This window comes from Equus caballus, unplaced genomic scaffold, assembly GCF_041296265.1.
Source record: "Equus caballus isolate H_3958 breed thoroughbred unplaced genomic scaffold, TB-T2T haplotype2-0000448, whole genome shotgun sequence".
Taxonomy (NCBI): Eukaryota; Metazoa; Chordata; class Mammalia; order Perissodactyla; family Equidae; genus Equus; species Equus caballus.
In genome coordinates this window covers 178,627-200,543 of record NW_027221892.1, presented here as the reverse complement: position 1 = coordinate 200,543, position 21,917 = coordinate 178,627, and the positions used below count along the sequence as shown (strand labels likewise).

At 38.4% G+C, this 21,917-nt stretch overlaps 2 protein-coding genes across 3 annotated transcripts in view; one reads left to right on the top strand and one right to left on the bottom strand.

Annotated features, from left to right (window-relative positions):
* Positions 1 to 12,494, top strand: part of LOC138922076 (large ribosomal subunit protein uL15m-like) — a 79,074-nt gene extending 66,580 nt beyond the window's left edge. Inside the window, 6 exon segments of the mRNA XM_070258905.1 lie at positions 5,178 to 5,642; positions 6,508 to 6,558; positions 6,560 to 6,666; positions 7,267 to 7,432; positions 9,920 to 10,043; positions 10,543 to 12,494. Of these exon segments, the coding sequence (XP_070115006.1) occupies positions 5,178 to 5,642; positions 6,508 to 6,558; positions 6,560 to 6,666; positions 7,267 to 7,432; positions 9,920 to 10,043; positions 10,543 to 10,877 (1,248 nt within the window). The 3' untranslated portion in view covers positions 10,878 to 12,494.
* The window catches only part of LOC138922087 (uncharacterized), a 56,956-nt gene that overhangs the window by 7,371 nt on the left and 27,668 nt on the right, over positions 1 to 21,917 (bottom strand). The window contains exon 2 of one of the 2 annotated variants that reach the window (XM_070258918.1): positions 21,482 to 21,658. The exons of the other annotated variant lie outside the window; for it this stretch is intronic. Within the exon in view, the coding sequence (XP_070115019.1) occupies positions 21,482 to 21,658 (177 nt within the window). The remainder of the gene's footprint in view (positions 1 to 21,481; positions 21,659 to 21,917) is intronic. 2 annotated transcript variants of the gene reach the window in all.

Below are 21,917 nucleotides of genomic sequence, written 5' to 3'. Positions count from 1 at the left end.
AGTCAATAGCATAAAGCGTTGTGGGAAAACAAGTAATTGTCAAGTGAAACATTTTTATAGGTGAAAGACCACCCCAGCCATTCAGTTAAACCATCTTATAATGGAAATATGATATTAATAGTTTTTAAACATTTTTACCTAACATACTTAGAGTTACTGTAAGTACGTCAACCAACCAATCAGAGTTTAAATACGCAGCTATCTCCATACTAAGAAAAATTAATATATACAGTATTAGGACACTACAGTGCATTCTATGAAATATGAAATGCACTCAAGTGCATCCACCAGGAATAGACAAGAAAACCTTAAATGATATGTATAATGAAATTTAATATTTATCATTTAACAGTTGTTGTAGCAGGAAGTTGGGGTTTATAAGGTATACACTTTTTGAAAAAAACTGACACATTGTTAACCCCAGGAGCTATAAAATCCTTTAATATAAGATGGAATACTAAGAACAAAAAGTAATTTAAATTTAATTATTAAAATAATTTAATTTTGTTTTTCATTTGAAAAATAAGCTAATGTGTAAGATTAGAAAAGAAAGTTGGAATGCAACTTAGAGCATGTTTATAATGGGCACAGAAAAAGCTTGAGAATGATCATTTTGGTTTAAATGTGCTGGTTGGTTGATGTTATGACTACTTTAAATTTTAAGGATTGTGATAGACTCCTACTATTGAAAAACCTCAGTGTAACTTTAATATATTTGCTGCTGTGACATTTCAAAACATTTTCAGTTTATCAAAAATGAATTACAGATTTCATTTTGGTGGGCGATACATTATCGTTTTGCTAATAACCAAATTTGCAGTTTGTTCAGGGTCTTAAATGGATTTACAAATATTTAACACTGAAGCTGTTTTGAACTTTCAGTAATGTAAACTCTACTAATTGGGCAGTTAGAAGCTGGGCAGTGCATTTTAACTTTTACTAGCCTCATAAAAGAGACCAGTAATTTTTATATAGCAGTTTTAAAATGTGGTTCAGAGTATCCATGTTGGATTTATGGAGTATGCCGTTTTAGTGGTAAAATGTTATAAAGCATGTGCCTCCATATAAAGATTGGGGATTTGCTTCATATGTTCACAGTTCTCCGAGTGCCCCTTTGCTCTGTTAAAAGTCAGGTTCTGATCATTTTTCTAAGCCAGTTTTCCTAAGTCCAAAAGGAATACTTAAAGCTGAATTTAAAAAATAAGTGCACCTTGTCAAATACTTGTGTTTTTACACTTGTGTTTGTGTGTATCTAATAATCACATATACATGTAATACTAAAGAGATTTTCAGCTATTACATTGAAAAACTGCTTACATATGTATAAGGAAACTGAAGAGAGGGAAATACACAACCAAGTAGATATTTGGTCTCTTCGATCTATACTGAACCCTCTTCAGCAATTAATGTTACCTGCATGCTAGGGTATGAATCCTCTCGCTCTTTTTTATTCCCCCAAGAAAGTATACATAATAGATTGCAAAACAGCAGATGTCAGGGTCATCTTTCTTTTTAAAGAATTAAGCCATATTTTGTGAGGGCCAGAACTTGGATGATTTAATGTATTTCCCCTCCCCGCCCCCCGCGCCCCCAGTGAAAAGCAAAGTTAATGTTTCAACACAATTTTATTGACCTCATTATACAGAATTTTACTTGCAAAAATTTGGGGGCTTGAAGGCATTACATAATATTTATATTGTATTGAGCTTTTTTATTCCTCACACTATATTTACATTAATAAATTGATTGAGAAGTTTATAGTAAAGGGATACTTACAGAACACTTTTATATCATTTAAAAGATGACCTGACCAAAAACTTGACAGGATTCATAAAATCAGGGATCATTTTGCTATTGACTTCACAGTGCTCCGTAGTTTTATAGGTAATATTATAGTTAATTTGCCGCGTTTTAGTACTTGTATTATTTATTTTTGGTCAGAAATAGTAAATTAAATATTTTTTGATAGTTTGTAGGTAATGATCAACTCCTAACTTTTAAGATTTTTTTATTTTTTCCTTTTTCTCCCCAAAGCCCCCCGGTACATAGTTGTATATTCTTCGTTGTGTGTTCTTCTAGTTGTGGCATGTGGGACGCTGCCTCAGCGTGGTCTGATGAGCAGTGCCATGTCCGCGCCCAGGATTCGAACTAACGAAACACTGGGTCGCCTGCAGCGGAGCGCGCGAACTTAACCACTCGGCCACGGGGCCAGCCCCCAACTCCTAACTTTTAAAAGAAACAAAATGTTTCTAGTTACTGAGTTCACTTTTGATCATACAAACTTGGAAAGGCAGGGAAATTTATGGCTTCCCCTTCCCCCCAGTGATTCCATTAAGATATTCTCTATGTTAAACTTTCAAAGTACTTTATAAATTTAGTTACCAGTTATTACTTATTAATTGACAATTTTCTGAAAAATCCAGTTTCAGCAGACTTTTAATGAAGGTGAAAGCAACCATTATGTGCTTTCTACTTATTTGAATGTTCCTCAAGTATTTTATATTTTAAAAAAAAAAAGAAGGAAAAGAAAAAACGGTGCCTCTGTTTTTAGAAAACTACTGCTCAGTAAAGTTGTTTAAACCATTTCTGGTAGCTAATGATAATTTTATATTAAATTGTATACTAACTTTAGTGAGACTGATTTTTTTAGTTGTTTACAGTACAAATACTTGTATTTGTTTTTTAATTGCAGTATTTCCATTGTCACAGTAATTTAGTAAAACTCTGGCTGCCTTGATTTTGACAGATTTTGTTAATATAAACTGATTGTTAGGCAGTTAGTTATATTTATGCATAAATCAATTGCTCTATGATTCATGAATTATTTATTACAATATTTTCTAATGAATTCATGTATCTGTCTTGTGTTGTACTGTAATTCTGTTCCTACTTTGTGTTGTTATATATCTAAATCTGATTGTATGAATTTTAATTGTTCAGTTAACGTGTTTCTAGGTTGTAATTTGTAGTAAAGCTCTTCAGTGCTTTTGCACTTAAATTTAAAAAATAAATAAAAAATAAAAATGATTTGGTTTTGGCTCATGGTAAAAATCAGTAATAATCTAATAACTGAAATTCCCTTCCTCCTCCTGTTCCCATCCCTGCCAAATATTATTTAATGTGTGATCTCATTTAGGGAGATTAGATGGGAGAGTTTTATATGCATGTTTTTGTTTTTTAATCTCAGAAACAGAGGGTTAAATTGATCAGATGCTTCACTGCACGGTGTATTAGTATTACGGTTCATACCAAGTACCTCATGTGATAAATTTATCCCCTTTTATTTTCATCCCCCTCTCTCATTCTCTACCCACCTTGAGAATTTTAACTCTAAATAATGAGCTCAAAAGAATTCATCTCTGTTGGCAGACTGTTAAGGCACTGGGATAGGTAGGGGAAAATTATTTGGGAGTGTGTGAGAAAGAGGCCTTCCCAAGGAACTTCAAATTACACCATCTTTACAGGGCTTGTTTTATTCTTTTTACGTAATGATTCAGTAGTCACTATCAACTGGGACTGGAATTAGGATGGACTTTAAATCTCTTGTTGAGATGTTTTCTTATGGCAAGGTCTCATTAACATCATTTAAACAGAGTATAGCACAACACCCCAAGCAGGTGGGTGCTTAGTAAGTATTATCATGCAGTGATAATGATGATGTAAAACTATAGGCTTCAGGTAAGGGTTGATGACTTATTCACCACACACCTTAAACTACATTCTTAAAACACAGATGAAACTCATTAAATTATTTTGACAGTTTTATATGCTTCATCAACATGTTGGATATGGGATAAACAAACGGCCTACAATTAACTACAAACAATTATTTCCACTATTATTAACGGATGTTCACCAATAGCATTATATAACCTACACAACAAAGAGCATCTACTTGCAAGAAATGCAGCACATTGTTTTCTATTTCCTGTATCTCATTTATTCAATACACATTTTTTCCATGAGAAACATTATTGGTGTTAACACTCATCCAAAAGTTCATTACTTAATGCAAACGATTTTCTAGGTAGAGAAAAAAATTGTATATATTTCTGTAGATGAGGGCACATTTTGCAACATATTTTGTAATTTTCCTCTCAGAAGTATGAAAATTCTAAAGAAAAGATTATGAAATATATTGAAGTGAAACCTCTTAAAGGCAGGAACTAGCTTATTTTTTTTCAGTATTTTCTTTTGTACTTCTAAATAGAGTCTGGACTTTATCTTCACATTGTTTTATAGAACTCATATATCTGTATTTTTCTTGAATTTGCATTATTAGGTCCACAAGAGACGTACTTTTTTTTTTTTAACTTTTATAAAATACTCAATTTGGGAAAGTCTGTCCTACTCGATTTCAAACAACGTGGGAGCGAGATCTTGTTTGACTTCATCCACGTATATTTTTCAGTAACAGGTTTCAGTGTCTTGCTCATAAATATTGCTTAAATAAAGCATGAATGCAAATTTTTCTTTCTGTAGTATTTTATACTTGTTTTAAAATAAGTTGAAAAGGGTTTAATTAAACATAGAAGTAGCTCCCCTCCAAAAATTTCTCTCCTTCACTATTTGTGATCACTAAGAGGAACCAGAAAGAAAACTCCCCAGCGAGACAAGTGAAATATAAAAAGAATAAGAGAAAGAAAAAGAAAGGAACCTTGTTTTCTATACCACATTCACTTAAGACAAAAATAGGGAAGCTATTTTTTAGCTTGAAAATAATGTTATGTGTTCTATGCTGCAGATATTCAATTTTATATCCTAGGAAACACTACTGTTCTACTAGGAGGCAGTGTAAGTGTGAGTCCTGGCTCTGCCGCTTGTTGTGAGACCTTGGTCAAGCTACCCGACCTTGCCAACCCTTACCGTCCCGGTCCGTAAAAGGTAGTAACATCTACCTCCACAAGCTATTGATCGAATAAGGCTGACAACACAGCGATGACACGTGCCAAGCGCTCCTATGGCACCTGTCATCACGAGCAGCTCAGTGAAGTTCGTATCTCAGCGACTCGGTGGGTCAATGCAGTAGACGTAGAAGCACACTGATGGGAATGCGTAGGTTGAATTTCATTACACAGGTTAGTATTAGCCAGGCATTTTACTAGCTGGACTCTGAGTATTGTTTAATCTCACTGTGTTTGATTAGCCAAATTCAAAATTAGTAATTCTGCGCTCAGGTTATCTCATTCTCCACGGCGCGGTCAGAGAAGACGCTGCCTCTTGAGGACCGCAGACCGCAGCGTTTGCAGTGCGCGTTTGCTGTGGCGGAAGAGAACACCGGACGTTCAAGCCCGGGCTCAAGCCACGATCTCTCAAACCATGAAGACATCCGCAGCGAATTTACAAAAAAAAAAAAAGGCAGAGCAACACCGACATGTCAGTCTTCTAAAGCTTCCGAAGCCGCTGCCGGATTCCAGGGCGCTGGCGCGCTCGCGGCACTGCGACAGGGGCGGGGCCGCAGCCGTAAAGCAGCGCCCCAGACCACGTGGGCTCCGACGCGGCCCGGTGCCCTTGGAGGCTCTTGCTGGGGGGTCATGGCAGGTTCGGTGCAGGGCAGTGGGTCCAGGGCTCTGGACCTGCTCCGGACCCTGCCCCGGGTTAGCCTGGCCAACTTAAAGCCGAATCCGGGCTCCAGGAAACTGGTAAGTGGCTGGTGGCGTTGCGGGCAAGCGCTGGCGCACGGGGCGATGGAAGCGGCCCTGCACTGCCCGCGCTTTCCGGGGACTGCTTACTCCAGAGGGTATTGGGATGGAGGTAGGGTTTCTGAGTCCCTGTTCTCCTTAACTGCAGAGGAAAATCTTCTCGCGTGGTGTCAACTCGTAATACGGTTTATGCTTAAAAGCATAATTATGCTAGGGCGTAGGAGCGAAGTCGCACTGCAAAATGATTGTCCCGTTCAAAATTGGAATTAAAATGAAGGACTTTTCCAGTATAGCTTCATGGGAAAGAGTTGAATTGATTTATTCCGTTAGATGTCTCTTCAAATCACTAAATACAGCCAGAAAAGCTGTTAGGTGACGTACTGTAATTTTGAAAATCAGTTCGTTGCCTTCGTGAAGTGACAGGAAGTAAATTAAGAAAAATGTTTTCTTTATAAATTAATCTTTAAATAAAATAATGTATGGGTAGCAATGACATATTTACAATTCCAAAATAGAATTTCTTAACTATCATGTAAGCTTTGTTTGTTGTGGATGTTTAACTCTAGGTTTTTTTCCGTTCGAGCCTGTTGTAGAACCCTTATCCCCATCCCATCCTTGGAAGTTTGCCTTTGAAACACAGCTTGCACTTTGGTTGCAAGAATTAGGTACATCTTCAGAGGCAAAGATGCTGATTTAGAGTGTTTGGACGCTAGAGCAGCTAGGACAGTGCTTGGCACAAGGTAGTGTTAGCTAGTACTGGTTGGTTGGATGAATAAATGGTGTAACAAAAAATATACAACGAAAAGATGAGATACAGTTTATAAAAAGGCATCTGTAGATCATAAAACTTTGTTCTTTCCTTTAGGAAAGACGACCGAGGGGGCGGAGAAGAGGTAGAAGATGTGGCAGAGGCGACAGATAAAGGAGAACGACAGAGAGGAACCCGGCCCCGACTGGGCTTTGAGGGAGGCCAGACTCCATTTTACATACAAATCCCAAAATACGGGTTTAATGAAGGACATAGGTAGGTTGTTCTGCTTTTTAAAGTAGAAAGCCCTGTTTTTCGCTGAGAATCACCTAAAAAATAGCTTGGTAGAAATTGATAGTCACTTTGAAGCAAACTTTTGCCCCTGTTCCTCTGAAGCATCTTTAGTCGTGCAATTAGTTTGGAATAGCAGGGAAAAAAGCCCAGACATTGAGCCTGCAAAATGGAGATAATGATGCCTGCTCTCCTGGTTGTTTAGAGGCTTAGCAATAATATATATAAAAACCTGGCTCATTGTGATTACCCAATAAATGACAACTACGATGGTTACTTTGAGTTCCATTAATGCATAATTCAGATAGTGGGTTAAATTTTCCCCAAATTTGTTTGTTGATTTGTGTAAATGAGTGAAGTAAAATGCTTAAGAGGCAAAGTATTTTTAGCAAAATAAAGGAAATACTGGTTTTGTGTCGTTACCAAAAATCAAGCAGTATAACGTTTCTGTTGTAGTCAGGAGGGTCTTATTTTGTTACCATCTAAATTGTTGGAGGAAAATAGAGAACAAAACTTTTAAGTTGATTTGGAGAACTTAAGAGGAAGAGAGTTGAGTTTTCCAACTGTTACTTTCTTGTTTTGTAGCTTCAGACGCCGGTATCAGCCTTTGAGTCTCAACAGGCTGCAGTGTCTTATTGATTTGGGTCGAGTTGATCCTACTCAGCCTATTGACTTAACCCAGCTTGTCAATGGGAGAGGTGTGACCATCCAGCCATATAAAAGGGATTATGGTGTCCAGCTGGTAGAGGAGGTAAGTCTGGATTAGTATTTTTGGAGTTAGATAGGAGGCTATTTCTGATTTTCATATAATCTATACTCTGCCTCCTTTGTTTTTATCCCTTTTGAATTGTTATAACCATTACATAGTGGTGATTGTGTTTATACTCAGTTGTGGTTTTAGAAAGCCAGCATGATCACGTCGAGGGGCCTCTGTTCCCATGGTCCGGGAATGCTCTTCTCCCGTGTGTCCGTTCAGCTTGTTCCCTCCCTCCCTTTGGTTCTCTGTTCAGATCTGATAATATCAGAAAGGTCTTTTTTGATTTTCTTTTATAAAGGAACACTCAGCCCCCACCCGCTTCCCCCACAGTCGTACTCTGTCTGCGTTACTCTGCCCGAAGTATTTTTTCTTTGAATATATGAACACCTGACATTTATTACTAAGTAATGCATTTATTTTTCACTGTCTTCCTCAGTGTGATGTAAGTTCTTTGAGAGCAGGTACTGTGATTCATTCCTATGTTTGCAATATTGGAAATATTGGCTCATGATAATAACTCAGTATTTATGGAAGAAAGGGATCAAATCCAATTCTAATCGCAGTAAAGGACTTTTCTATTTATAGACATTGGCCAGGCATTTCATAAGCAAATAAACGTGTTGTTAATTAACTGCTCCTCCTCCTTGTTGTCAGTAATGTAACTGTGTGAGTAACTTAGTGTCCACTAGAGGGAGGCATATGTTTATGGAAAAACCTTTTAGATTCCTTTGAAAAAGTAAACCTTACGGATAAAGGATTTTCAAATAAGATGATTTGAAGATAGATTACCAAATATGCGATTAAGTCTCAGTATCCTACTCTGGGTGTATAAGGGAATGCACATGTAAATTGACATGGAAAAATCCGTGACCTCTTCAGCTGTTAAACTGCGCATCCCAGCAACTCACAGGTATGTGTCTATTAAACTAACAAAAATAATCCTGAAAACGACACCAGGGCAGTGGTTGTGTAAGTACAGTTCCACATCGTTTACAGCGCTGTAAATTGATTTCAGATTTGTAGTAAATAGTGGATAATAAGACTTTCTGATCCTTCAGCATAAAATTACCAATTTGGAAAGACATGTTTTCAAGGAAAAACAAAATAAACCTAACTGATAGAAAGACATTCCTAAAAATGCTTTTATAATACTTAAAATACTGCAACTAACCCCAGTGTCCAAGGATGGGGAGTGGTCAAGCAATCTATGGAATAGTAATTAAAAATCACAAATTATAGGGGCTGGCCCTGTGGCCTAGTGGTTAAGTTTGGCGCCCTCCCCTTCTGTGGCCTGGGTTCAGTTCCTGGGTACAGACCCACACCACTCGTCGACGGCCATGCTCTGGCAGCAACCCGCAGACAAAATAGAGAAAGACGGGCAACAGATGTTAGCTCAGGGTGAATCTTCCTCAGCAGAAAAAAAAAAAAAAATCACAAATAATATGGCAAGACCTTACTTTATTGAGTCAAACGTACCATAATTATTAAAATGCAGGTCGGTATCATAGATGGAAAAAGTGTATCTTAGAATTGATGGAATATTTTTTAAATATATTAAAGGTTCATAATTAATAAAAGGAACTTGATTGGGAGCCAGCTTGTTTCAACCACACCAAAATAGGAAAAAATTCTTATCACTACAAAAAGAATGGTAATGATGCCATCTTTTTATTTTTGTCAGAATCTGTTTTGAAATTAAAATATAGCACATCCTAACTAAAGTGATCAAAAGTAGAACTTAAAAAAGTTCAGGACTACATTTTTCAGTGTTGACCATGGTAGGGAAAGGTAAACTTATTTTCTGTCAGTTTAGAGGCTGTAGTAAAGTCAATAATGAATGCAAAGTGAATTTCTGTTGTCCTTTGCTCCCTTTTTTCTTAGAGGGGGTGACCCCTCCAAAGCTCAGATATTTTATTCTTTCGCTGATTCTAGCCCACTCGTCCCCCTCTTTAACCTTCTCTTGGCCTCTTGCTTGTTAAGGGATAGGAAGATAAGTCATGATCTGTATCCTACAGCATAATGTTGTGGTTAAGAACACATACTGTGGCTGGACTGTCTGGGTTAGAATCCTAGCTTTGTGATTTTGGGCAAGGTATTTAACCTATCTGTGCTTCAGTTTCCCCATCTGTGAAGTTGGTTTAGCAATAATCCTGTCATAGGGTTGTTATGAGGGTTAAACAGCCAACTATTACCGAAGTACTGGGAATGGGTGCTTATATTGGTGTCTACGAAATACATCAAGTGAAAATATAGTCATCTCTGCTCACAGGGAAGGAAAATTGGTAAAAGAAGGGGGCCTAGAAAATGTAAAAGAATTTGATGTTATTTGATAGGACCTGGAAGCAGAAGTCTTTGAAGTAGGAATTGCTGTTACATTGTGGGCATTTTGGAGGAGGAAACACAGTGTAAAAAGGAAGCTTGCCATAGTTAATTTACTTTTAGCCAAGCTAGCTACTCACAGACTATTTTGACGTGTTACAGGGTGCTGATACCTTTAAGGCGAAAGTTAATATTGAAGTACAGTTGGCTTCGGAACTAGCCATTGCTGCAATCGAAGAGAGTGGTGGTGTCGTTACTACAGCCTTCTGTGATCCCAGAAGTCTGGGTAAGCTTGCTCCGCAGTCATTTTCTTCTCTCCCTCTTTGTCTCATGCTGGCTGCATGTGAGGATTGTAAAAGTCCTCATGGCTGTTTGACTTGCCGTTTGGACACCTCTGTTTTCTGTTTCAGGATTTCTTATTAGTGCTGTGGCTGGTGGGGCTCTGTCCTCTGATAGACCTCAGCCAGTAGGTCATAAAAAGGTTTTGTTTTTGTTTTTGAACACAGGGCTTAAATACAATGTTACCTATGTGTAGAAACTCACTAATGGTTGGTAACCCAGGAGTAACTCTGACTTTCAAGATACAAACTTTTGAAAATTAAGCATTTCCATTTGTTTACTTAAAACAAGCTTATTTAATTAAAAGAGTTCTTGGAATTAAGTTCTCATCTTGGTCATATTTAAAAATTAATGATTATAAAATACCATTATTAAAAGAAAACCATCATGTAAATAAAATAGTCAACATTTGCCTTTCTCTTTTTTTAATTTAAAAATTGTTTTAGAAATTCTATGCAAACCTGTTCCATTCTTTCTGCGTGGACAACCCATTCCAAAACGAATGCTTGCACCTGAAGCACTGGTGCCGTATTATACTGATGCAAAGAATCGTGGTGACCTGGCGGATCCGGCCAAATTTCCTGAAGCAAGACTTGAACTCGCCCAGAAGTATGGTTATATTTTACCTGACGTTACTAAAGATGAACTCTTCAAAGTTACTACTCGAAAGGACCCAAGGCAGATTTTCTTTGGTCTTGCTCCTGGACGGGTGGTGAATATGGCAGATAAGAAAATCCTGAAACCTACAGAGGAGAATGTCCTCAAGTATTACAGCTCATGAATTCCCTTCCAAGAAAGCAGAGTTGGAAAAGAGGACTGGAAAAGGAGGCCATGCGATAAAACAAAGAATTGGTGCGGTCACTGTGTTTGAGTGATGTCTACGACCTGGCTCTCAATAATACTTTCATCTTGGTCATTGTATTATTTCTTATCATAGTCATTATCAAGGAAAGTCTGCCTAGCAATGGCTTAAACAAATTAGTTTTTTTCTTATTTTTTATCACCTAAGAAGAATTGGTAGTGACGGTAATAGCCATAGCAGTTCAATAATCTTGCAGTTTCTGTATCTGCAATTCTCATGGCCTCTCCCCAAGACCCTAAGATGATCACCATGGCTCCAGTAAGAATAACCTTAAAGGGCAGGAAGAAGCGGGGAGAATGGTTCAAGCTATAGCTGCCCTGTTCATAAGGAAGCAAAAGTTTTCTCATGACCACCCCTTGCAGACTTTCATATACATCTTATTATCCATAGCTGTGTCATTTGATTCCCTCTAAGGGCAATGAGGCTGACGCACTGAGACTTAACTATGCCTGCCTCTACAGTTGGTAGATGGGAGAGGCAGAACATCCTTGGGGATGGAAATTGATTAGCCAACCACTAAGGACTGCCAACGTCATCAAAAAAGTTATTCATTCAGTATATATTTGTTGAATGTCAAGTATTCTAGGTTCTATTTAAATAACATAATATACATATATTTTATAGGGTACTTGATATTTACAAAATATATTTTTATAAATATAAAATAATTAAAAATACTTTAGAAAAGGTGCACTACTTCAAAAAAAGATCATAATAGAAGTTTTCAATGTACATTTTTTAAAATGTGCTTTCAAAAACCGTACCTAGGCATTCTGGAAAATGTAATGAAAACAGGTATTGCAGTTTGAATGGTACTACGCTAGAAAACAGAAGTAAATAGTTGTAGCAAAAACTTGTAGATATAAAGATGTTTCTGTGAGAACATAAAGGGCTGATGTACCCATAATGCACATGACAGAGGGTTTAACAATGTGCTGCCAGGCACCGTAGCTTTTATATACTCGTTGATCCGTTGCTGCTGCTATTAAGTTGGTTTTTCTTACTAACGCAATAGGATAGACTTAGGGTAGATGATAATAACACATTGTGTTCTGTGAGAAAATATTGGGCCGTGGAAAAGAGAAAATTAAAAGGGGCGATTTAATTTTGAAGTTACATATATGATCCTGAAAGAGATAGAGAAACAACAGGAATAGTATTATCTTATAATAGCACATCTATTTATTTGGTAAATTTAAGACAACTGTTTAATAGTATCTTTATTATGTTCAAGATTATCATTATTATGTTTAAGATATTATTATTATGTTTTTAAGACATAATTTTCACTCTGAGCTCATTAGTAACAGTATAACAAAAGTTGAGGCAAATTCATTTTTGTTTTCAATCTGAAAAAAGTCACTTTTGGAAGTTTCAAGAATGGAAAAAGTGCTATAAATGTGTTTCATTAAATTGTTCTTTTAAAAATGTATTTTGAAAGTCTACAACAATGTATGAACACACCATTTTACTATTAATTTCTTCTCCTGTACATATCCGTGAGACCAGAATAAAAATGGACTATTTTCCTGGCTAGATATGCATTTATTTCATAAAGGAGCTCCTAATTGCGGAAATACTTGGGTGAAACCATCATCTCCATTCTCTGGATCCATTCCCAACGTCAGATGGAGAGACGAATGTGACTGGATTTCACCTGTTCAGCTTGTAACCCCAACCTTTGTCTCCACTTGGAATAAAGTTGTGTACTTTCGCTATCAAAAGGAACTTCCCATTCACCATCTGGCCCTTCAGCAGTCCCCTAAGCACTAAAAATAGAAGTAAGACTAAACGGGTGAAATTAATTTTAATGATTTGTTTTACTTAAGCCAGTATTTCCAAGTATTGTCATTTCAATGTGTACGTAGTGTACACTTAGTAATGAGATATTTGATCTTCTTTTTTTGTACTAAGTTTTCAAAATCTGGCTTTTACAGCCTATCTCAATTCAGACTATCTGCATTTCAAGTGTTCAATAGCCACATGTGGCTAATGGCTACTGTGTTGGACAGTCCAACTCCAGAGTATCTGGGATTTAGCTGCTCTGTTTCCAGTTGACTAAAGCAGCACAGCTACCGTGACAATCAAGTTCGGTGGTGGGTTAAAATAGTTCTATATGAATTGATGTGCATAATGAAGATGCATGCCTAATTAAAATACAAAACCACCTCCCCTTGGAGAGAAATCAAGCAGGTACCATAAGCCAAAACATAGACCACACATCAGAAAATATTTAGATAATCATCACAAATCTGCTTTTAATTTTGAAATATTTGAAACATAACCAGCCAATATTAGAAGACTAACAGAAAATATTTGAAGTAATCCAATAGTACAAAATAGAGGCAATAAAAGTTATGAGTATTTAATAAATGTTGTGTTTAATAACATGGATAATATAGCCATGAAGTATCTTTAAGTAAAAAGAGTTAGAAGACACTGTGTCTGATATTACTTCATTTTGGTAAAATAAAAACATTTATCATTATTTGAACAAATACATAGTAAAAAACATTGAAAATGCTTATTTATGTTTTCTAAAGGCACCATTTTTTGTTCATAACAAAAAATAAAATAAGGCATGGCACTGTGCATGAGTAGCTAATCTGAAAAACCTTCCACTGTAAACGCCTGGATATGCAAGACAAATTATATCAAGCATTCTTGTACCTGCAAAATTGAGGTCATATAAAGGAAAGCACAATGCCTCGTTTTCCACAAAGGAGGAGGAGTTCAGAACAAGCTCAATGAGCATCCAGTGCTGAGGCTGGTGTACCGCTTCCCTAAGTTGATGGGTATGGGAGGATGGGTGGGGAGCTTCTCTAGAACCTAGAGGATTGGGTTTTACTATCCCTACTGGAAGAGGAACTCTGTACTGGGACCCTGAAGGATCCGTGTTTCACAATGAAACCCCTACAGTAAAACTAACCCTCAATGAAAAACTTGGCTGAAATAGAAACCCACAAACACAGGGAGTTGACAGACAAGTCTTTGTTTTTTTCTTGGACTCCAGCTGGGATTCCTCTAAGAATTTGTCACTAAATGTGTGCCATCCAGTTGGTGTGGCTTCAGTGTCCACCACAACTGTACCTAGGAAAAGTCTAGCCGAAAAATAAATATAAAAGTATATTCTAAATTAATTGCATTTCCGTAGCAAGAGAAACTCTACACCCAGGCTACACAACAGTTTCAAGATAAAGCATTATGAAGTTTTAGCTTCTAGTATAAATATAAATTTACAAATCCTATATTGGGGTTTCTATTGTTAGATAACAAATTCTTACAAAACTACTGGCTGAAAACCACCTTTCCATATACTTATGGGTTCTGTGGGTTTAGAATTCAGGAAAAGCATAGGAGGAAGCTTCTACATGTTGCATGGTGTCTGGGGCACAGGCTCGTGAAGACTTGACAGGTCAGGGTGACTCCGTGGCTGGTGGCTGGAATCAATCAGAGGAGTCTTCACATGTCTGTGAGTTGATTTTGGCTGTAGTCTGGGTCCTCAGTGAGGGTTCACAGGAGCACCAGCATTTGGCCTCTCCGTGTGACTTGGGATTTCCACTGCATGGTGGCCCCAAGGTTCCAAAAGCAAGCGTCTTTGCAAACAAGTCAGAATCAACATTGCCTTTCATGACATAGCTTCAGGAGTCCTGCAGCATCACATCTGCTATATTCTATTTGTTAAAAGTGAGTTACTTATATCAGCTGAGATTTGAAGGAAGGGGACACGGAAACTGCCCTCAATGAGAAGAGTGTTAAAGGATTTATGGACATATTTTAAAAACACCACAGTCTGCATTTGGGCTACAAATTATTTAAATTCCTCTCACTTGCAAAACATACTTACCTTCTCCCAAGACCCCTCAAAAATTTGATTTCATTACAGCATTTGGGTCCGGTTCAAGGCCCAGGATCTCATAATCTAAATCAGATCCAGGCCAGATTAAGTTCTTCAGATACAGTCACCCTTGATATGAAGACCTGTGAAGCAAAGAGGTAAGTTTTCTGCCCCCTCTAGCCACACCCCTCTTCCAAACATACACATCTGTGGGGATACAGGCATTGGATAACTGCTACTGATATACCCACTTAAAAAGATGGCAAAAAAAAAAATTTGTTATGTAACAGTGATACAGTGTCGGATACATATGCTGTGTATCCACAGCAATTCTGAGGTACACCCAGGTGCATGCTGGCAGTTCTCTGATGTAGGCTCAGCCCTACTCTCTGGAGGGTTTTTTTCTTGCTTTTGTTTTGCTTTCCCCATGGTGCTTGGCTTTGACTTCTGGTTTCTTGGTTCTGTACTCTGACAAGCTGCACGGTATTTCCATAGATAAAGCATGACAAATTATGAGCTAAAGATGCCAAGTTATAAGGCCCATTATGAAAAAACCTAACATGATTGAATGTAATTAATATCAACTGAAAGTAGGTTTAGAATGCTAAGAATTTATAAAAGTGGTATGATAAATTATAAAAAGCATATTTTAAATGATTAAGACACAATCTTAAAATCTGAAAAATAAGATACCACGAAGGGGTAGGTATAAAAAAGTAGAATTTTATAAACAAAAGTTTTATTAAAATTTAAAACACCTTACACGGGTAAAATAACAGTTTAGATACAACTGAAGACAGAATTAGTTAACCAGAAGAAAGGACTAAAGGGAATGCAGATTAGAGTGAAAAACAAATATGTAAGGTTTAATGAGCTTGTGGGATAAAACTGTATGGTCTAACATATCTAATGGAATGTCTTTGAGGAAAGGAAAGAGGCAATATATGATGTGAAAATGATTGAAAATATTCCAGACTTATCTTAAATCGTTAGATCCCAGAAGTATAATTACCCCCCAAAAGGATAAGTAACAATAAATCTATACCTAGAAATATTCTAAAGGAAATTTCAGAGTCAGAGCTTACAAGCAGCCTGGGGAAAAAAGACAGGATAACTACAAAAAACAGTAAGCTTGACGTTAAAGTTAACATCAATAAAATGTCGAAAGATAATATTATATATTCATGGTGCTCAGAAAAATTAACTATCATTCTAGAATTCCAAGCCCAGGTAAACTACCATTAAGCGTAGGCATGAAATAGACATTTTCTAGAGAAACCACGAGGCAGGAGGTGTCTACCACTTATAGACATTCATAAAAGAACTTACAAAGGGTGTCATTTAGGAGGAGGGAAGTCTCCACACTAGGAAGGAATAGGATACTAGATCCAATGGGGATCGAAGAATCTGTTAGATACATGGGTAAGTCCAATTAAGGTTTACCCAAGTTCTGGAGATATAAAAAATTATGGAAAAGAAAATTGTGTAAGACAGGAGGCAGTGGAGTAACTGGAAGTAACAGATAATAAGCATCTTGTATATCTTGGGAGGAGACTAATCATAACTCACTTTAGACATTCTTAAATGAATTACGGTTATTAAAATTGTTAAAATATCACAAAAGTCAGAGAGAGAAGATAAAACTCTGTTTCAGGAATATAGAAGAGAAGGGACTTTGAAAATTCTCTCATGACAAAAGCACTTAGAATATTGCAAACACCATTGTAAAGGTATACTGAAATGCTCATGATTGAAAGTGTAACACCTCGGCTCCAAAAACAAAGAGTGAATGGACAGCTGGAGTGGAAAGTGAGAGCTGACACAGCTGCTGTGCCAGGAGGCACGTCTGTATAGTGGTGACCGAAGGCTTGGCTGATAGTCGTCCACAAGACAACGTGTAAGTTCTACACTAGGGCTGAAAGGGAGCACCGATGCTTCAGCCGTGCTTGTGGCAATTGTTGATAGTGGTGATCAAAGGGCTTGAGTGCTAATGGTCACATAGGATGTGGGAATTTGAGCAACAGATTTGAGCATGAAGCCGGGACTTGCAAAGGATCTCTGCTCTCCGTGTAAATGTGGACCAAAAGAAAATGCCCACCTTCAATAGGAAATGAAAAGAAATATTGTCTGCTTCAGTTCTGGCTGTGGGAAGGGTAGAAAAAAAATTTTCCCCCTAACATTTTATGACCACATGCTTCCATTCACATGGATTTTTGTGCTCATATTTGTATTGCTTTACTTATGAGGTCTGGGAACTCAGACGACACAGGATTTCTGAGATAAAGTCGCACCAAATGGAAACTTTGAATCTAAAATAACAAAATACAAGAGGAAGCAAGCTATCATGATGTCAGCAGCAGACAGAAACAAATCGCATCACTAATCTGTCAAGAAAAGCAGAATAGAATTATTGGACGGAGACTATGTGGTGTAGACTGGCTAGCTGTTCTCTCAATGTATTTCATCTTCCTCTCGGATTCAGAGATGGAGTCATTACATCTCCAAGTTTCCCTTATGGTTGGCTATGGCCATATGACCAAGTTCTGGCCTATGGAATGTGTCACTTTCAGGCCTACTTGATAGAAACTTCCAAAATACAATCCTCCATTCTCAACCTTGCAGAATGGAGAGAACAGTATGGGTTTGGAGGAGGAGGATCCAAGATGTATACTCAAATAGGCACAAGGAAGACCACTCAGCCCCAAATACCTGTTGATCTGATTTCTGTTTGCAAGGAATACATGGCACAGAGACTGATTGCGTTTTTGCAGCAACAGCTAGCACTAAACAAATCAATAAACTATAAAATATGTGTAAGTGATTAAACAGATAAAAGAAGGAATTGAAAATAAGAAAAAGAAAACCTCTTTCAGTAAGGACCAGGCAGATTTGGAAAAGAACCAAAGTGAATACCTATAAATTATATGCGTCATCTTGTATATCTTGGGAGGAGACTAATCATAACTAACTTTAGACATTCTTAAATGAATGACAGTTATTAAAATTGTTAAAATATCACGAAAGTAAGAGAGAGAGAAGATAAAACCCTGTTTCAGGAATCATATGAAAGCCTGGGGGAGGGTGTGGTCTTTACTCCCAGGGATCATCATCTGTATTATTGATCCTTCAGCCAGTTGCAGCTATGTGACAGTGAGGTCCAGAGACGGTCCTCTGCTTCAAGCAAATTTGGAACTATTCCCTTTAGCGGCTGCCACTCTGATCCTAGATTAATCCATAAAAGCTATGATCTTAAGCATTTTCCATCAAGCTAATGAAGCTCAGCCATCAGGGTTCCTACACTTGCTTGCACTCCTTAAGGGCCTTGGGATAAAATCCAGCAGTTTGTTCACCTGGTCAGAGATTTTTTTGTAACGTTGAAATAGTTTTAAATGCAACTGACTCCTGTCTCCAACTCTCAACTTTCCCTACATCCCATATTCTCTCGTATCAGAAGGCTTGAGAACGACAAAGCTGACTTAGGGTATGACTAAATTTGGCTGAATGGCACTGATTTTTGTGGTTTGCAGTCACATCTGTATTAAGTTATTTAGAACAGATGTAGCAAGATGACCACTCTCCACTGTGCTGATTCATCCTGCACCGTTGTGACACAACAGTGTCACAAAATACGTCAGGTGCAGCGCATGTCCTTTTTTTCATTGGAGTAAAGGCTTCTACCACAGTTCCTCATGCTGTTGACTATTTCAATATTTTACAATAGTTTACATTTTCTTTGGGAATTTGGCTATTATGTGGAATATGTTGACTACAGAGCAACTTGAGTTTTTCTTTATCATTTAAATGTAATAAGATGCTCATTATACAGCTGTTCAAGCCTTGTAAGGTGAGTACAGCAAGGTTCTGAAAACTAAAACATATTTTTGCTGAATTAGAGGAGAAACCCATTCACAAATGAGATGCAAAATATGTATTTAAAAAGCTAATAAAGTTTGAATCCTCTATCTTAACTGAAATGACATTTGGAAGAGTTTCAATGAACCCTGTTAGAAGTGGCAGATTCCTGGTTGGGTGTAGGAAGTTGCTGTGGCTGGGTGGCACGGAGGCTCCAATATTTCACATCCCTCGGTTTCTGTGCCCTTCGCCATGTGACTTGCACCGTCTGCCAACTCAGCCCTTCGAAACAGGCCTAGACTTGTGAGCTGCTTTGGTCAACAGAGTGGGCAAATGTGCCAGTGTGCCAGTTCTGACCCTAGGCCTTCAGAAGCTGTGTGTGCCTGTGGAGTTGATTTCCCCTCTGTCGTGATCATGAGAACACGTCTGTGTAGCCTGTTGGGGGATCAGGAACCATGTGGAGGAGAGATGCCTCACTCCCCCTAGAGGACATTCCAGACCAGCCAGCACCCAGCTGACAAGCCAGCTGAATGCGGACACCTGAGTGAGCCCAACAGAGCTCGGCAGAGCCCGTCCGAGACCAGCGCAAGCAGCCAGCTACCCCCGAGACTGTGCAGAAATGGTCAGTAACAGGTTTTTTGTTCTACCCAAGTTACGTTTTGAAGTGGGTTTATTATGCTCGTTATTGTGACAACAGATGCCTGACATAGAGGGATGCATTCTTTGTTTTTGTTTTTATTAATGAAAGAAATAAGAGGAAAAACAGCTAAGAATTAGGGAAATATGGGAAATGTAATAAAATGAGCCCTAAACTTCATAGACATTATTCAAATACTGTAGTGGGCTGCACGGTGGTCCCCAAAAGATATGTCCACATCCTAACCCCTGAAATTGGTGACTGTTACCTTATTTGGAAAAAGGGCCTTTGCAGTTGTAGTTAAATTACAGATTTGAGATGAGATCATCCTGTAGGATCCAGGTGGGCCCTCAATCCAGTGACAGCTGTTCTTATAAGACACACACAAGAGAAGACAGACATAGAAGAGGGGGCGACGTGAGGACAGAGACACATTGGAGGGATGTGGCCACCAGCTGAGGAAGCTTCAGCCACCAGAAGCCACAGGGGCGTGAAGTGGATGCTCCCCGCAGTCTCTGCAGGGAACGCGGCCCTGCCGACAACTGGATCTGAGAATCTTGCCTCCAGAGCTGGAGGAGAGGACATTTATGGTTTTTTTAGGCACCCAGTTTGTGGCAACTTGTTACAGTGACCCTAGGAAATTAATGCAGGTACCCAGAAGTAATTTGTAGTCAAAACATTTTAGATTCTGACCAAGCCGCTGCCTCAGAAACCACACGAGCCTCTTATTGTCTGTGATGGTCTCTAGGGAATGAGCTGGTCAGAGTCAGGAAGGAGGGGCTCGAGACCTTCCCATCTGTTCACCAGCAGCGATGCCCTGACACTCACCTGAGCAGGGAACAACGCTTCCCCGGGCCGTTCAAGCCTCATTATCTTCTTCACCCTCGGATCACGGGATTATCCAATTCTTTCTCTACCACAAGTATCAGTATTTTCCAAGATTTTTGTATCTTAATGTCACGGTCATTAGCACTTCCTTAGGCCCATTCCTCACTAACTTTAGAAGCACATCCTGCTTAACACTGTTCAAAAATTATTTAAATACACTGTTTTCGTTGTCCCTCAGTCACAAACAAATGTAGATATTAATCAAACAGAATACTAATCTGTGATAGGAAAAAGCTGTAACCAAAGCCCTGTTAGACACAGTACGTCCGCTAGTTCCTGTGACTGCATCTATTTCTATTAGAATTTTATGGATTAAGCACTGAAGATCCTAAAAAATAATATTCATTATGTGAACAGCATTTCCCAGGTATGATAGAAATATCACTAGTGGCGTTTAAAATAAAGTTATCTACCACATGTTGGGATTTTTAAATAAGTATGTATTATTCAAATAGATATTAGGAAAAAATAACACACCAACCTATGACTCCACATGTATTACTTCTTATGACAATGCTAAGTTTAAAAAGAAAAAAGTGAGAAAGGGGCCGGCCCTGTGGTGTAGTGGTTAAGTTCGGCACACTCCACTTCAGTGGCCCAGGTTGGTGGGTTCGGGTCCCAGGTGCAGACCTACACCACTCATCGGCCATGCTGTGGCAGCATCCCACATGCAAAATAGAGGAAGACTGGCACAGATGTTAGCTCAGGGAGAATCTTCCTCAAGCAAAAAAAGGAAGCTTGGCAACAGACGTTACCAAACAAACAGAACAACAAACAAAAAACAAGAGTGAGATAAAATGCTGTGGTATAAAACACAGCAAAAACAATGAAGGAGTAGGGAAATGACTTAAGTTTGGAAAATGCCACATCATACATACCTCATACATTTGCTAATTTTTCAATTATGTAAATTCTAGGAAATCAATAAAAACTAACAATTCTTAGCCCTAAGATCATTATTAAACGAGAGTGCTCTGAAGATCAGTCTCTCCTCCACTGCTGGCAACCTTCACAGTTGGCATCACAAATCCTCATTCACCAGTTTTCACCTGAGTAGTAGCCTCCTTCAGATTACACCTCTAAGAAAGTACTGCAGCCTAATAAAACGTCCCAACTCTGTCACATCACACGTCTACATTCTGAGGAACAGATAACAGAATTATACACGTGGAGAAGGAAAACTGCAGAATACTAATTTTCTACATACTCAGAACCTGCCTTTCCTTTGAGATTTGGATACAGTGGCTAGAATCCATCTAACAAGAAGATAATGCCCTAATACCATACTGGTATAAAACGTGCACTTACAACTGGCCAAAGCACAACAGAAGTCTCTCTCTCGCTCTGGTAAACTTCCACGGCAGGTGTTCCTGGTCAGCAGGCGGTCTGTTGCAGGCCGACTCAGGGATCCTGGCTCCTTCCATCTTGCAGCTCTGCCCTGGAGCTTCCTCGTTCCCTGCATTCAGCTGACTGAAGAAAGCAAGCCTGGAAGCAGCAGACTCTTGATGAAGTATCATCGAGACGTGCTCTGAGACAATTCTCCATGTCCCAACCAGCTCTGCTTCCATCTGCTGACCTTTGACTTTCAGTATCTGGTCAGACATAACTAACAGTAGTCTTGCAATCTTGACTCAAAAGCAGTGTTGGGACCCAGGGCAGACTGCCCCCAAAATATGCTACAAGGGCACACTGATTATTTTGACTTAGTTATTTGAGAAGCAGCTGATGCAAAAATTGCACTTTG